The 17822-nt window shown below is 42.5% G+C and overlaps 1 protein-coding gene across 1 annotated transcript in view; it reads right to left on the reverse strand.

Moving 5' to 3' along the window:
• Positions 1-17822, reverse strand: part of PLCG1 (phospholipase C gamma 1) — a 130398-nt gene that overhangs the window by 17228 nt on the left and 95348 nt on the right. Inside the window, exons 16-23 of the mRNA XM_040330402.1 lie at positions 17225-17412; positions 15630-15830; positions 15223-15342; positions 14892-15072; positions 14603-14680; positions 14353-14456; positions 11116-11212; positions 9889-9958 (exon numbers count right to left, since the gene is read on the reverse strand). Of these exons, the coding sequence (XP_040186336.1) occupies positions 9889-9958; positions 11116-11212; positions 14353-14456; positions 14603-14680; positions 14892-15072; positions 15223-15342; positions 15630-15830; positions 17225-17412 (1039 nt within the window). The remainder of the gene's footprint in view (positions 1-9888; positions 9959-11115; positions 11213-14352; positions 14457-14602; positions 14681-14891; positions 15073-15222; positions 15343-15629; positions 15831-17224; positions 17413-17822) is intronic.

Below are 17822 nucleotides of genomic sequence, written 5' to 3' on the forward strand. Positions count from 1 at the left end.
GAGCATGTTTGCGACCGATACTGGACTTGGCAAGAGATAAGGGGTTCACATATAGATGGGGATACCCACTCGCAGTGACATTTCGCAAGTCTGCAGCCTCATTTTCGCTCAGAACCCCAGCAGAATTACCAGACCTGTTTTTGTTTCTTGAAGCATTGCCAATTCAGATATCAAACTGGCTATTCCCCATGACATATACGGGGAATAGGGGAAGGCTACAGGCAGGACAAGGGAAGATTTCACCTATCCACATGCAGGAGGAGGAGGTCAGCAGGCCGGGTGTCCTTTTAGGAGACAAATAGAGGATTCAAACAGGAACGGAGCTAATTATCAGGAAGAGATGAAATAATGAACAAAAGGAATGGTTTGGGATAAACCTGGCCAGATTAAACTATTGAGAGTTGAGAGACTGGGACCGAACCCTATATTTTTTTTTTTTTTTTTTTGGGGGGCCCTTTTTGTCTTTGGAAACCCCCTCCCCTCCCCCCGAGGAGGGAGAGGGTTTTCTTTTTTTTTTTTTTTTTTTCCCTAGGGCTTCTTGTGGTTGACCTCCCCCCTCTTTTCTTTTTTCCCCTCCCCCCTTTTTTTTTTTTTTTTTAATATAAAAATAAGATAAATGGACACAAGCCCCAAGGCATTGGAACCTGTGATATACTGCCTTTAGGTTAATTACAGATAGAGAAAGTTGGTGGAATCGGAATGTGTGGTAGGCAATACGAAGAGACACCTACGAAGGGAAACTGGGGGGTCAATGGGAATAAATGGGCTGGGCCGGTGTGGGGAAGGATGGGTTGGAATGGGGAGGACCCCTCTCCTCCTTTTTTTTTTTTTCTTCACTGTATCTTGTATATTCACTAGTCACCTAAGGGAGGTGTGACATACTCCCGTTAATATCACCAACAATAATAATGACACCACACTAGGACACAATAGCACAATATATAATGTCACAACACTGATAGCTTTAACACTGTTTAGAGGGTTTTTCTTCTTATCCCCTTTTTTGGGGGGGGTCCTTTTTTTTTTTTTTTTTCTTCTCTTTATTAATGTAAGCAATACACGGGGAGCCCACTAATCATGCACTGTAATTAAGCAACAACGGAGAGAGACTCTTCGCGGAACACAGCGCAGTTTTTTTTTTTTTTTCTCCTTTTTTCTTTTTTTTTTTTTTTTTTTTTTATGGGTCCTCCTTTTTCCTCCCCACCCAGAAGACACGGTGTAGCCAAGAGGGAGAATGGTTTCCCCGCTTTTGTTTTTTTTTTTCCAGGGTGGCAACCTGACCACTAGACCACACTTCCTGTCCCCGCCCTCCCCTCGCTCTTATCTAGACTCTGTCTTTGGCTAAGAGAACCTGCATATGAGACAGAGTGAGGGGAGGGGGAGATACAAGGGGAATAGCAACAATGGTATTTTTCCTGCAATTACATCAATAAGGATTTGGAGGAGGGGGAGGGGGGAGTATAGTTTTAGTAAGGGGGGTGGAGGGGAGGAGAGGGAAGGGGGAAAGGTATTGATCATGGTATATATGTTTAAATGTTTAAATGTTTACATTTTGAATGGGGTCCTTTTTTTTTTTTTTTGGTCCCAAGCCGGGTACGATAGAAGGGAGGAAGGGATGGTGGGAGTTCTTTGTCTTTTGGGGGGAATTTTTTGTTGTTTTTTTGGGGGGAGGGATTTCCCCCTCTTTCTGTTCCTCCATAGAGAGGGTTGGGGGGAGGGAGAGGATGGAGGATGGAGAGAGAGAGGAAAGATAGTGGAAGGGAAAGAGTAATCATGAGATGATTTTTGCTTTTATATTAGATAGGGGTATTCATTTTTGGATGCGCCTTTCTCTCTTGTGGTGAATTTCCTTATGAGATGCCAATAAGGAGTGTTGTGGGGGGACATGTGGAGGAGGGACAGGATGAATGACACTCGGATATAAAATAAATAAATAAGGTAAAGAGGCAAGTACCTCTTTCGCTTCTCTTTCCCAATTTGCCCCTTGTCTCTTCCCCTAAACTGTTCCTTCCATTCCCTTCGGGGTTAATTTTATTTATTTATTTTTCTTCTCTCTATCCTCCCTAATGATGGACCCCCCATAGATTGAATGAGGGAATGCAGTATAACAGTATGATCTCTCTGGCCAGCTCTCTTGGAGAGAAGATGGGAATTATGGAGAGGCCCGGAGCTGCAGGTTCCTCTCTCTTTTTTTTTTTTTTTATTTTATATATATTTTTCCTATATCTCTTTTGAAGGATAGCTCTTATATACTGAGATTTTTTTCTTTTGGTTTGTACTAAATCCACATAAGAGATAGGGATAAAGGAACAATACAGAAGCCACCTATGGCACACGCCCCTATACATAGGCTGACGCTCAAAAACCGTTAAGACGGTGAGTGTTTTTTCTTATTAGCAGGGTAGCTAATATTAGCAAAGTGAGACATCTCTCATCCTATTGAAGGGGGAGATTGTCTCCCTTTTTTTTTTTTTTTTTTTTTGTTATTATATAATTTTTTTTTTTTTTTTTTTTTTTCCCTTTCTTTTTTTTTTTTGTGTTTTTTTTGGTTCTTTTTTTTTTTTTTTTTTTTTTTATTATAAGGGTGCCCCTATCGTTCGGGGTTCTTTTTTTCTTACCCTTGTTCTTCTCCTCCTTTCTCTTACTGTTTGCTCTCCACCCCTATACGCCTAATAAATATTCTGTTGTGAACATAAGGAAACTGGGATGGAGACATTAAATGTGTTATCATTGAATGCGAAGGGGTTGAATACACCCGAAAAAAGGAGGGTCCTTATGCACGACTTACAAAGACTGGGAGTTGACGTGGCATATATACAGGAAACTCACTTTAGAGAAGATAAAATACAGATTCTAAAGAATAAGCAATACCCAATAACATACCACGCGACAAATCAGGAGGCTAAGTCAAAAGGGGTGTCAATTCTTATAGCAGGGAGAATCCAGTGGACATATGTAGATTCTATGAGAGACCCGAAAGGAAGATATATATTTGTGAAAGGTAAGATAGGAGGAAGAGGGGTAACATTTGCTACTGTGTATGCCCCAAATGAGCACCAGGAAATCTTCTTAGACAAAACGATTAAGCGTCTGCAAGATTTCACAGAAGGACAATTGATTTTGGGAGGAGATATGAATATTCCGTTAGACCCCAATGAGGATACCTCTTCGGGAAAGTATTCCATTTCTTACGGTGTGAGAAATCGTATCACTCAAAATCTGTATAAAAACCAGTTGATTGATATATGGAGGCTGCTGCATAATAAAGAAAAAGATTACACGTTCTACTCTGTCCCACACAAAACATATTCTCGTATAGACCTTTTTTTAATTCCACATGCCCAACTGCATTCAGTACGAGCGGCCAAAATAGGATCCATTACGTGGTCGGACCACGCCCCGATTTTTTTGGAATATGAGATGCAAGACCCAAGACAGAATAGATCAAATCAGTGGAGATTAAATGAGAGCCTGCTGCAAGATAAAGAGGTCTTAGAAGATGTAATTAAAGAGCTGAAGTTTTACTTTAACACAAACGACACCCCGGAATGTGACCCCGGAATTGTCTGGGAAGCACATAAGGTGGTTATCAGAGGGGTGTTAATAAAACATGGATCTAGGATTAAGAGGAAACGCACGGAAAAACTAAAAAGGTTACTGGAAGAATTAACTATTCTAGAGGGCAGACATAAACAAACAAGGTCAATAACAGTAGAGAAAGAGATGGCTAGGAAAAGAACTGAAATTACAGATCTCCTGTATTACAAAGCAAAAGCAGCAATACAGAGATGCAAAAAGTTTGCATATGAATCAGGAGATAAGTGTGGGAAAAGATTGGCTAGACTGTTACGGGAACAGAAGATGAGTAATTATATTCCATATATTAATCCATCGCAGAAACCAAAGGTCACAAAACCAAATGATATAGCCAAGGAGTTTCAAGAGTATTACTGCTCTCTTTATAATATACAGAGTAAGCCCCCGACCCAAGAACAGATCGATCAGTATTTAATGGAATCAGCAATACCGAGATTATCAGAATCTGATAAAGAGAAGTTAGATGAACCTATAACAGAGGAAGAACTTAAACTGGCAGTAAGCTCAATGAAAATGGGGAAAGCCCCAGGACCCGATGGCTACACGGGCCAATATTATAAAATTCTGTTCCCCTCGCTATCGAGATATATGGCTAAATTATTTAATGCATTAGGGACATCGGCCAGTCTAGCCAAAGAAACTTTATTAGCCTATATCTCGGTGATACCAAAAGAGGGGAAAGATTTGGCCCTCTGTGGAAGTTACCGACCGATCTCCCTGTTAAATTTGGATGTGAAGATTTTCGCTAAGGTATTAGCGAATAGGATACAACAGTATATTCCAGATCTAATACATTTAGATCAGGTGGGATTTGTCCCTACGAGGGAAGCACGCGATAACACTATCAAAGCTATTAACCTGGTTCAGATAGTGAACACAACACAGACGCAATGTGTATTTCTGAACACAGATGCAGAGAAGGCATTTGACAGGGTGAATTGGAGGTTTATGCGGACAGTGTTACAGCATGGAGGCTTTGGGAATAAAATAATAAAGTGGATATTTTCTATGTACTCAGGCCTCACGGCACAGGTACGGGCCAATGGAATATTGTCAGAGCCTCTTCAGATTTCGAATGGGACAAGACAGGGATGTCCCCTGTCCCCACTCCTCTTCGCCCTGTCATTGGAGCCTTTTCTGTGTACCTTACGTTTAAATCGGAACATCTTAGGAATACAAGTAGGGAAGAACCACTGTAAAATTACAGCTTATGCAGACGATATGTTGTTTACCCTCACTAAACCGTTGATCTCAATCCCGAACTTGATGAGGGAATTTCAGAAATACGGATCTCTTTCGAATTTACGTATTAATTTTAACAAATCAGAAGCGATGGGAGTCAATGTCCCGCATGCATTGATAACACATTTAAAACAAAAATTCAAGTTCAAATGGACAGACAGAGCATTGACATATCTGGGCATACAACTACCAGGGAAGGTGGATAAGATCTTCGAACTAAACTTCCCACCATTATTGCAAAAGGTGAAGATGTTACTGGATAGGTGGAATCAGGGGTTTCATACCTGGTTGGGCCGATGTAATATCATTAAGATGAACATACTTCCGAAAATTCTTTATTTATTACAAACTTTACCAATACGCATCCCAGTGAAGTATTTCAGACAATGTCAGAGAGTGATTTTTGAGTTTATTTGGGCACACAAAAATCCCCGGATACAAAGGAAACAACTAATGCTTACTAAGCAACAGGGAGGACTAGGGGTGCCAGATATACGGAAATATTACTACGCCGTACATTTGAATAGGTTAATAGATTGGAACAGGCACTCAGACATTAAGTTATGGGTACAAATTGAACAGTCCCAATCTAAGATACCATTAGAAAGAGCACCATGGTGGTTTGCCTCACTACCTAAAGAAATAAATAAGAACCCGATACTGGGAAATACGGTGAAGATTTGTGCAATAGCACTCCCTATGATTGGTATTGACCCTGGGATCTCTCCATTGTATCCGGTGATAGGCAATCCCCTCTTCCCATTGGGATATGAAGATGGTGCTTTTCGGCACTTAAGGGACAGAGACTGTATACAGGTAGCTAACTATATCCGATTGGGAAGATGGGTGACAATAGCTGACCTGATGGAACAAGAGAACGTATTCTGTTTAAAATTTTGGAATGCACTTCAGATGGTCCACTTCCTGAATACTCTGCCGAATCCAGGGGGTTTCGAAAGACCACTAATGAGATTCGAAAAAATGTGTATTGAAAAAGGTATACTATCACATACTCTCTCAATAAGTTATGAACTATTAGCACAGTCGGGGAGTTTCCCTCTGAGGTGCATACAAGAATGGGAACAGGAATTAAACAAGACATTTAGTAGTGAACAAAGACAACGCATATACAAGCGAGCGCACGAAACATCAATCTGCGCAAGGATACAAGAGACAAATTATAAAATCTTTGCGAGACGGTACAGGACACCTGAAAGGTTAAACCAAATTTTTTCAGAGGTATCGGATAAATGTTGGAGGTGCCAGGGAAGTAAAGGGACGATGTTACATATATTCTGGGATTGTCCCATGTTAAGGAGTTTTTGGCGAGAGATTAGAAGGGTTCTCCAGATTTGTTCAGAATATGAGATACCAGATGACCCAGAATTCTACCTTTTACATATGAATCAAATATCAGAGAAAGCATACAGAGAAACAAGCATATGCCACCTCCTAGACGCTGCAAAGGCTTGTATAACGAAGATGTGGAAGTCACCATTGGCACCAACTACAGAGATGTGGATATGTAAAGTAAAGGAAATTAGCAAATTAGAAGAATTAGTATGGACAGCACAAAATAAACAGGAAAGGCATCTAAGAATGTGGGCCTCCTGGAAGTCCTTTTTGGACTCAAGGGTAGAGGTTTAACCACTTGCCGTCGCCGCACCGTCATAATACGTCCACAAGGTGGCTCTCCTAGGCGAGATCACGTATTATGACGTCCTACCTTTTAGCCGCCACTAGGGGCGCACGCGAGCCGCCGGAGGCGCGCGCGCGCGCCCCCCCGCTCGCCCCCGACTCCCGTGCGTGTGCCCGGCGGGCGCGATCGCCGCCGGGCACACGCGATCGCTCGGTACAGAGCGGGGAACGGGAGCTGTGTGTGTAAACACACAGCTCTCGTTCCTGTCAGCAGGGGAAATGCTTTTCTTCGGTTCATACAATGTATGAACCGAGGATCAGTGTTTCCCCTAGTGAGGCCACCCCCCCCCCCACAGTAAGAACACACCCAGGCATACTTAACCCCTTCCCCGCCCCCTAGTGTTAACCCCTTCACTGCCAGTGGCATTTTTATAGTAATCTAATGCATTTTTATAGCACTGATCGCTATAAAAATGCCAATGGTCCCAAAAATGTGTCAAAAATGTCCGAAGTGTCCGCCATAATGTCGCAATACCGAAAAAAAAATCGCTGATCGCCGCCATTACTAGTAAAAAAAATATTAATAAAAATGCCATAAAAATACCCCCTATTTTGTAAACGCTATAACTTTTGCGCAAACCAATCAATAAACGCTTATTGCGATTTTTTTTTACGAAAAATATGTAGAAGAATACGTATCGGCCTAAACTGAGGAAAAAAAATGTTTTTTTATATATTTTTGGGGGATATTTATTACAGCAAAAAGTAAAAAATATTCATTTTTTTCAAAATTGTCGTTCTATTTTTGTTTATAGCGCAAAAAATAAAAAACGCAGAGGTGATCAAATACCACCAAAAGAAAGCTCTATTTGTGGGAAAAAAAGGACGCCAATTTTGTTTGGGAGCCACGTCGCACGACCGCGCAATTGTCTGTTAAAGCGACGCAGTCCCGAATCGCAAAAAGTACTCTGGTCTTTGGGCAGCAATATGGTCCGGGGGGTAAGTGGTTAAGGAGGTTAAGGGGGGAAAAAAAAAAAAGTTTTTATAAGAAGACTGGAGATCTGAAGGGGTTGTGACTAGGTAGACATGAAGAATAACAGAGAAGGGGGTGAGGGAATTTTTTCCCTTTTTTTTTATTTTTTTATTTTTTTTCTCTCTCTCTTTTTTTATTTTATTTTTTATTTATTTTTTTTATTTTTTTTCCCTTTTTCCCTTTTTTTGGTAAGGTGTTTTGTTGTTCTTGATGTCCCCGGGATAACAGGTGGGAAGAAGACAGAGGTTTGAAAGGGACGCATGTTTGATTTTGATGATAAGGTAACAGGAGATGTATAATACTACGTCAAATGTATGTTGAGTGGTATTATCTGTATTATCTATCTATTATGTATTGTGATTATTATTTTTTTATAATAAAAAAACAAGTTACAAATCTAAAAAAAAAAAAAAAAAAAAAAAAAAAAAAAAGCACTCTCAGGGAGTGCTCCTAATCTCAGCTTGTTGCCTGTATAAAAGAAGCCTGTCCACAGAAGCAATCAGATTTCAATCTCTCCACCATGGCCATGACCAAAGATCTGTCCAAGGATGTAAGGGACAAGATTGTAGACCTACACAAGGCTGGAATGGGCAACAAGACCATCGCCAAGCAGCTTGGTGAGAGGGTGACAACAGCTGGTGCGATTAATCACAAATGGAAAAAACACAAAATAACTGTCAGTCTCCCTCTGTCTAGGGTTTAATATGAGATCTCACCTTGTGGAGTTTCAATGATCATGAGAATGGTGAGGAATCAGCCCAAAACTACATGGGAAAATATTGTCAATGATCTCAAGGCAGCTGGGACCATGGTCACCAAGAAAACAATTGGTAACACACTACGCCATGAAGGACTGAAATCCCGCAGCAATTGCAAAGTCCCCCTGCTCAAGAAAGCACATGTGAAGTTTACTAATGAACATTTGAATGATTCAGAGGAGAGCTGGGTGAAAGTGTTGTGGTCAGATGAGACCAAATTCAAGCTCTTTGGCATCAACTCAACGTGTTTGGCGGAGGAGGAGGAATGCTGCCTATGACCAGTGTTGTAACTAACGGCGTTTAAATAAACGCCGTTGGGTATCGATGGGCCTCCTGAGGGTAACGAGTAATCTATCAGATTACTTTTGCCCTCTCGGCAACGCCGTTCCCATTACTGGGCGGCGTTACCGAAATTAGTTAGAGCGCGCGGGGGGGCAGTCTCCTCCTGTGACGCTGCTTGTGAGTGACTCACCGTCCGACCACCTGACGCGGCGAAACGTCACTCCGTACACTCCAAGGCCACCCGATACAGTATCGGGTGGCTGGGAGTGTACGGAGTGACGTTTTGACGCGGCCGTGTCAGGTGGTCGGACAGTGAGTCACAACAAGCAGCGTCACGGGAGGATGCAGAGTCTGCCCGGACTGCCCGGCGCTACTTGACAGTGAGATGGGATAGTGCCGCTATTTTTGCCGGCGATATACCACCACCGCGGCTCCCGGTCCATTGTGAAAAGGGCCTTAGTGAGAAATGCTGTGCTTCACCTCACCTGATCCTTTGCTCCCCCCCCATGCTCTGCAGAGCATTGCACCCCCTTAATCAGCAGTAGAAATATTTGCCAGCACACCATGGAACGACGTAAATAGCGTCCAAACGGATGGTTTATTGCACGATCACAACACAAAGAAAGTAATCAGCAGATCACAGGTGCAATGTCCAGCTCCTGCAGACTCTCAGGACAACTCTCGTACAAGCAGGCAGTTATCTGAGAGCAGGAAGATCAATGACTAGGACTAGGCGCCCTCGCAGCTCGTTGAAAACTACAAGCCGTCAGCCACAATGGCTGGCAGTACTTGTAGGCATTCATTCACAGGAAACTATGAATGAATGACACGGCTGTATGGACAGAGCCCCACACACTGTTTTCAAATAGTGACAGATCCCTGGCCCACTGTCACAGAGAAGGGGTGAAGGAGCAGAGGGAGAGCTGAAGAAGTTGAACATGTTCCACCCTAAAAGTGGTTGAAATATTTTACATGTTCCAAAAGTGAACTTATCCTTTAAGTTTCTCAGAATTGGGCTTTAAACTGAAAGTTTAGTTTGGCTTTATTCAATGGAACTGCCTATTTTACCTGACCAGCCATTTATAAAGTTATTTTCCATGCAAACATTCCATGTCAACAAATTTGACATAAGTTTTTTTTTTTCCATTCTCTACCTTTAGGCCTTATACACAGTGGGCATAAAAAATAAATAAAAATGCTTATAAAGGCCTTTGGCGTTCTTTTCTTTCAGCCTGTAGAAGCAACTCTATGATAGCCTATGTGTCCATGCATTTATTACGCTTTTGTCCTTACCATTCGTAAGGCTAACATCTACCTATTACACAGAAGTATTTTTACCAATTTGACAAGAAGGCACATCCAGTACTCCTCCCAGTAGGTCTCCAAGAGGACTGTTCTCATCCAGATGCTGTGGGAGTAAAGGAATGTGTTAAAAGTACAGAAAACTCTAATACCTCTCCGTCTTATATATACACTCGCTCATCTATGTCTTTATGGACCTTGCTTTGTGCACTGGTCCAAATCATTTGGTGAAGGGGGGATTATGGTGTGGAGTTTTTCAGGTTTTGGGTTTGGCCCCTTAAAGGGGTTGTAAAGGTAAATGTTATTAATAGGGTTGTCCCGATACCACTTTTTTAGGACTGAGTACAAGAACCGATACTTTTTTTTATGTACTCGCCGATACCGAAATACCGATACTTTTTTTTAAATGTGTCCCCAAATGCAGCCATGTCCCCCGTACAGCAGCCATTGTCCCCCGTACAGCAGCCATTGTCCCCCGTACAGCAGCCATTGTCCCCCGTACCTACTGTTATCACCGCGGCGGGGAACATTACAGACAGCGTTCGTTTGAACAGCTGTTTTCCCCGCTGCGCATAGACACTCCCCCTTGGACGAATCTGTCCAATGGCGAGCAAGGGGGAGTGTCTATGTGACTCCCCCTTGCTCGCGATTGGACAGATATTCTATTTTAGTATCGGGGGTATTAGCGGGAGTACGATATCGGGACAACCCTAGTTATTAAGGTGAAAAAAAATCCGACAGCAACGCCACCTTTACTTACCTCACCCCTCGAAAGTCCAGCGTCCCTGTCATCCTCTTCGGTTCCCAGCCTGGCCGTTGATTGGCTAGGTTAGACGGATTGATAGCAGCGCAGCCATTGGCTGGCGCTGCTGTCAATTACAGCCAATGACGCGCCAGGGGCAGGGCAGAGTGATACAGTCGGTGGCTATGCCCGCTGCTGTATCACGGGAGCGCGCCCACAAGAGCTTTCCACCATGCGAGCTTGAAGGAGGAAAGCTCTTGCGGAGGGGGAGCCATGACAGCTGCCGAGGGACACGAGAAGACGTGGATCGGGGCCACTGTGTGCAAAACAAGCCACACACTGGAAGCAAGTATAACATGTTTGTTATTTTATTTTTTAATTTAACTTTAGTGTCGCTTTAATTTCAGTGAAGGGAACTCTTTAGGCGTCAGCATACCAAAAAGCACTTCTGCCTTTACAATCACTTGAATTACTTGTGCAAATTACTGAACTTTCTTAAAAATCACTTAATCTTTACTTACTGGTTGCTCAGGCTCTGGCTCTGGAGGGTTAAATATCTCCTCCACGTAGTTGGACGGGAACCACATCTGCTTTTTGCCTGCACAGTCACCTCGCCACCTACAGAAAAACAAAGTATAAAACACAACACTAGTTTTAAGGAGGATCTGAACTCTAAAAGCTGTTCCCAAAAAAAGGCAGGCAGAGAGAAAAGGACTAATCACCAGTATTAATTGCCTATTGATCCATCTCCATCTGATCATTTCCCTATTACCGAGTTACTATGCTTTGTTCTGTCGATTCCCTGTGCGGAGTTGGACATCTTGGTAAAGGCAGGGCTGTGCTTCCTCATGCCACAGCCTTCAGAAAGGAAAACAGTGGGAGTGACCTTGCCAAATCTCACGGTGCCTTAGATCTCACACGGCAGATATGCACCTTTGAGGCTGTAGGCCAGCTTTACTTTTCCCCTTCTATATAATGTTAAAAAATAAATAAAGCCATACTTCTCTTTTAAGATATCACCTAGCAACCATTCTGAGATGAAGGTCCTTGTTCAGGCACTTCCTGTTAACTGGTGACAACTGTGTTCAATTAATTGCATTGTCCTCCTGCTACATGCAATTTCAATGGAGACTACAAGCAGCAATGCCAACATACATTGTTGTAGGCATGTTCCACCATTGACAACATGAAGAAGTCTGCTATTGGCAACAGTTGATGCTGCAGCAAGTGCACATAAGAAGTGGCTGAAAGAAGTTGCAGGAGATTTGCAGCACTGACACACACACAAAAAAAAGGGGAAACTGTCTTCTATTCTGCCATCCACAACTCTACCCCCAGCTGCATAACCAACCTAGTCTCAAAATACCAACTAAACCATTCTCTTCACGCCCCCCACCCCCCAATCCTCTTGCTCTCTAGTGTCCACGCTTGCCTCCAGGACTTCTCCAGAGACTCTCCTATCCTTTGGAACTCTTGATCCCAATCTGTCCGCCCATCTTCTACTCTAGACAGTTTATGGCATTCCCTGAAAACCAATCTCTTCAGACAGGCCTATCCTTCCTCTAATAATAGTGTACAGTACATTTTCTCTATCAGTTCATCCCCCAGAGTTATTACCTTTTGTATCACTTGACCCTCCCTCTTAGATTGTAAGCTCTTATGAGCAGGGATCTCTGATTTCTCTTCTATTGAAATGTATTGTAACTGTACTGTCTCACTCCATTTTGTGAAGATGGTTTAGCTATTTATAAATTCTATATTTTAATAACTTAACCACTTCCCGACCGCCGCATGTATATGTACGTCCACAGAATGGCACGTACAGGCAAATGGGCTTACATGTACGTCCTTGCCTTCTAGCGGGTGGGGGGTCCGAAGTGTCCGCCATAATGTCCCAGTCACGAAAAAAATCGCTGATCGCCGCCATTAGTAGTAAAAAAAAAAAAAATTAATAAAAATGCAATAAAACTATCCCCTATTTTGTAAACGCTATAAATTTTGCGCAAACCAATCGATAAACGCTTATTGCGATTTTTTTTTACTAAAAATAGGTCGAAGAATACGTATCGGCCTAAACTAAGGGGGAAAAAAATGTTTTAGATATGTTTTTGGGCGATATTTATTATAACAAAAAGTAAAAAATATTGCATTTTTTTCAAAATTGTCGCTCTATTTTTGTTTATAGCGCAAAAAATAAAAACCGCAGAGGTGATCAAATACCACCAAAAGAAAGCTCTATTTGTGGGGAAAAAAGGACGCCAATTTTGTTTGGGAGCCACGTCGCACGACCGCGCAATTGTCTGTTAAAACGACGCAGTGCCGAATTGCAAAACCTGGCCTGGGCATTTAGCTGCCTAAAGGTCCGGGGCTTAAGTGGTTAAAAAAAACAAAAAAAACACACATGGCGATTGTTTATATACAAACTACCATCCAGTTAAGGTTTAGGCCTACTTAAAAGTGCTGCAATAAGATAAGACAGTTCTCATTTGTCCATTCTCATGTGTAGGATGTACTATAGTGATTGAGTAAAGTTATGCAATCTTTATATTGCTACATTTGATTGCTTAATACTTAATAAAGCGGAATTTCGGTAATTTTTCAATCTTTTCATCTATTAAATCTTCTGCCCTTGTTGTTTTAACTTTAGATATAAAAAAAAAAAAAATCCGCCAGTAAACACCATATACAGCCCACTTCCAATTTATTGTCTGGCCATTAGCCTAGGCTTATGGCCTGATGCACAGTTCTCTCTCTCTCTCACACGAAAGTTTGCAAAGAAGGGGGGGGGGGGGTGAGTCATAAGAGTGCCAATAAGAGCTGCACAGCTGGAGGTGTGCCTCCGTTTAAATCCAGGAAGTGAACAGACAACAGTTCAGCTGCCCACAGTTAAAATGGTTGCAGCCAGACTCCGTGGAGGGAGATTTCTGCAGCATATTTGGCAAGTACAGAATCACAGTATGGGGCACAGACAGCAAAACAAACGTTACAGGGGTGTTAATCCTTCCCTATGCTATCCAAAAAGCTTAAAAATAGTTTTTTGTGCTGATGCTACACTTAAAAAATGTTTTACCTGTTCCGACTTACAAAAAGATTCAACTTAAAGTGGTTGTAAACCCTTACAGACCACTTTGACCTACAGGTAAGCCTAGATTAATCCTACACGGTTAGGGAGATATTTCCAAGAAAGACAGCGCCAATGTTTATGGTGCATGCGCCGTAGACAACGGCGCGCAGGAGAACTGAGCGTGCCGCTACTAAAGGAATCATGCTGTTGGTGGCGGCTCCCACACGCATGCGCGGGAGTGACGTCATCGCTGCTTTGGCCAGTCACAGCGCTGGAGCAGCGAGACCCGGAAGTCACTCCGGGTATCACGGCGGCAACGGAGGATGTGTTTCGAGGACCGCTGCGGGGGCTTCGTTCTCAGGCAAGTAATTCAGAATGAGCTAGTATGCTATGCATACTAGCTCATTATGCCTTTGTCTTGCAGGGTTTATTTATTTAATATAGGGCCCCGTCTTGTTTGTAACCTGGGGACCGCCTGTGTATATAAAATAATATACAAAGTGGTTGGAGGGAAGTTTCCGAATGGACAAGATGTTTTTATTACAAATTATGTGAGCAGACTGCAGTTCCTCTTTAGATGTCTGTTAGTTCTGTTATTTTCATGGAAATTCAATAAAAATTCTTTAAAAAAGTCAAAAAATAAATAGAAATAAAATAGATAAAAATGATTTCCTAGCAGTTGTCTCATACTTACCATCCGCCTTCCTGCCTCTCCACATTTTGGATAACGGCGTTCTTGGTGAAAGTGAGTTCATCCTCCCGCTGAGCTTTATAATCAAACAGGGCCTTGACAGAGCACTGGGGAGACACAGGAGGAGTGAGATTTCGGGAGGGAAAAAGGACGTAAAGGAAAGGAAAAGACAAAGGATCAGTGATGAGAGGAGAGACGGACAGCTACAGACAAGGTGTGTGTCCTTTGGCCAACACTGCAGGCAGCTATTAACCTTGATAGCAGGCATGGGATTGGGTTCCACGTAGAAACCAGGACTCCTCCCCTCGTAGAGCGCTCCATAATCCGGCTCCTATAAAAAAAAAAAAAAAAAAAAAAAAAAAGAAGAAGCATATATGTCATTTAACTAAACTTGGGTAAAAAAATAATAATGGTAGCAATAATAATAATAATAAATAATGATAATAATTACAAATGATAATTATAAATTATGCTAGTTATAAATACTAAATAATAATAATTTTAAATAATAATAAAAAAAAATTGGACTCCAAATTACTTACAGCTGTACCGATCTTATCCAAGGTCTCTTCGTTGATGGGATACCTGAGCTTCATCTTGCGATATAGAGGATGCTTCTCATAATAACTAATCAGATCCACGAGGCTGTCGAACTCTGAGCTACCAAGCACGACGCTTTGACCTTCTTGCTGGACTCGGCAATGCTTAATCTTCCCCTCCGCTCTGAATAAAAAGGGCAGAACGTAAAAATCTAATTAAATATGGAGACGGAAAAACGTATCAAAAGCAAAATAGGGTAGAAAGCGCTGAGCATCAATACAAAGATCGTTCCAAGTGTCCATGGCAGCAAAGGAGGAACGGTGTAGGTCTCACCTGAATGATATGGCATACGAGTTGGGTTCACTTCTCTTGCGTACCAGGAAAGCTCCATCCCGTGGTACCCTCATCAACATATGCTCTGCCTGGGCTCGTGTAAGGTTGGCATGGTACCATCTGCAGAATTAGACAAATTACTTATAAAAAACAAAACAAAAAAAACACAACAAATCAAATGTTCCAAGACTGGAATCTAAAGCTGTTAATGCGTTATCTTCTAGCAGTTAAAACTTTTCAAATATGCAGACCCCAAAAAGATATGGCAAACCCATAATACATGCCCAAAACAGATTCTCTGGCCCTAGAGTTGATGCAAAGACCAGAGGTGCCAATTTCATTCTACAGATTTGTAAAGTGCCTGACAAAAGGCCATTTTCCATTTGTGCATATTAACCAAAACGTACTCTTTGCTCTCGTGTGCATTGGTTTGTGGAACAGGCTCCGTCAACCTCATCTCAAACTCATTACATCGTAGTGGCATTTGCTGGTAGTGGGTGATAAGTGCGTAGAGGCTCTCAAATACTAGGTTATCTGTAAGGAAGAATTTGGGGCTCCCAGCCTCCTGTCTGGAGTGTATCCGACAGTGCTGGACCTTTCCATTCCTCCTAGAAGACCAAAAAACATAGAAAAAAATAAAAAATAAAAAGGTCAGAAAGCAGCATTTAAATACATTATATTATGGTAATGATGCAGCGCTAAAACAAATATAGTCGAATTTTGATTGTGGTTTTCGGCAGACTTTATTTGAGGTTTAGTAGTTTCTATGTTGAGTCAGCAAGCTCCCCCTACTGTCTGTTTGTGATTTACTGTTATTTGATATACACTGGCTATGCTACTGTTATGCAAGGATGAGCTCTGGCGTGTTTGCATAGTACACGTGCAGAGCCCGCCAGGAAGTGTGCACGGCGCTGCGCTAATAACAGCCAGGGAGACATTTCACGATCTCTGCAGCCGAGCATCGGGACAATGTCTCCCTGGCTGTGATTAGCACAGCGCCGTGCTCACTTCCTGGCGAGCTCTGCACGTGTTCTATGCGAACACGCCTGGAGCTCATCCTTACTGTTATGCTGAAGTTTTTGTATCACAGTGTCAACTTGCGATTAATAAAAACTGTTATTTGAAAAAAAATTAATAAAATAGAGTCCATAATGATCCGAAGTCTAAGGATTCAAGAAGGTGATTTTAGCAATATACATGCATCAGTAGTGTGAGAAGACCATCACCCAACACCCAAACACACCGACTCTTACCCTCAAGCAATGGATGTCACTCCATGGCAAATTCAGCAGAATTCTGCTTTAGGGGTGTCACCTGGCACCTCCACCACAACGGAACTTTATGAATAAAGATCAATGGGCAATGGATGTCAATCAAGTGGTAACTTCACTGGCAGATAAGGGAGGGTGGGGAGTTGGTGGTGTAGCTGGACACAGAACTTTTTTTAACCTTAAAGTGGAGTTCCACCCATTTAATAAGTCAGCAGCTACAAAAAGTGTAGCTGCTGACTTTTAATAAAATCGAACACTCACCTGTCCCACAGTCCAGCGATGCGGGTGAACGAAGCCCCGCTCCTCTCTGCGGCGCCAACATCACTACTGTGGGAGCCCGGCTGTGGCTTCACAGCCGGGCATGCACTGCGCGAGCCACATGCTGTGATTGGCCGGGCAAACTTCTGTGACGTGTCCCAGAAGATTGCAGGGAGGAAGGGGAGAGGTGAACTTGATTCCGGCGCCACGGAGCCCCAGGAAGACGTGGGAGCAAGATGCCTGTAAAAAGAGGGAATCCGCCCCTCCAAAAAATGACATGCCAAATGTGGCATGTCAGGGGGTCACCGTCACTTGAAGCAGAAGTTCAATTTTTAGGTGGAACTCCGCTTTAATGCAGAGAATGCATTAAGGAAAAAACCTACCTTTAAAAACATATTAGGCAGGCATTATTGTACAATGTACTATACTAGCGTTTTATAAATATATAGTATAAAAAAAATGACTGATCATACCAAAAGGACAGAGTGTAATCTCCTACAAAGGTCTCACTTTCCCGCACCAGGAAAGAGCCATCTGGGGCCCCAGTCTCAATGCAGTAATCTGTCAAGAGGCGTTCAGCAATATGTCGCCCATCCCGGCCTGCCCCAAGCTTTCCATGGAACCATTTCTCAGTAGAGTGTAATTCAGAACTGTTGCTGGTCTGGAAAAAAAATAGAAGGATATAGCTTTATAAATTACTAAAAATGGCTCACAAACACAGAGTATCTCAAAAACAATATGTCTGATCACCCCACTACTAAAGTACGCTGAATGCCAGCACAGTTTATGATGAATCACAAGAGGGGAGGGATTGCAATAAGCACAGAGGAGCTGCCTCATTAGCATTGGCTGTACTTTTATGGCCCCTTCAGACACCAGATTTTTCCAAGTGTATGCTCCTTTTTGAACCAACAGACAGGTGCACAGCTTTGGCCAATAGCCCCATATCCATGGTTTACTACAGAATCATGAAGGTTGTAGCTGGGCCCCCTGGACTTTAACTTGTCCCTAGGCTCCTTTTCTAGGTTGCCTTGTGGCTTATTTACAACGCTAGACTTAAGACTTTGTAGT

This window comes from Rana temporaria, chromosome 12 (assembly GCF_905171775.1).
Source record: "Rana temporaria chromosome 12, aRanTem1.1, whole genome shotgun sequence".
In the NCBI taxonomy this organism is placed as follows: domain Eukaryota; kingdom Metazoa; phylum Chordata; class Amphibia; order Anura; family Ranidae; genus Rana; species Rana temporaria.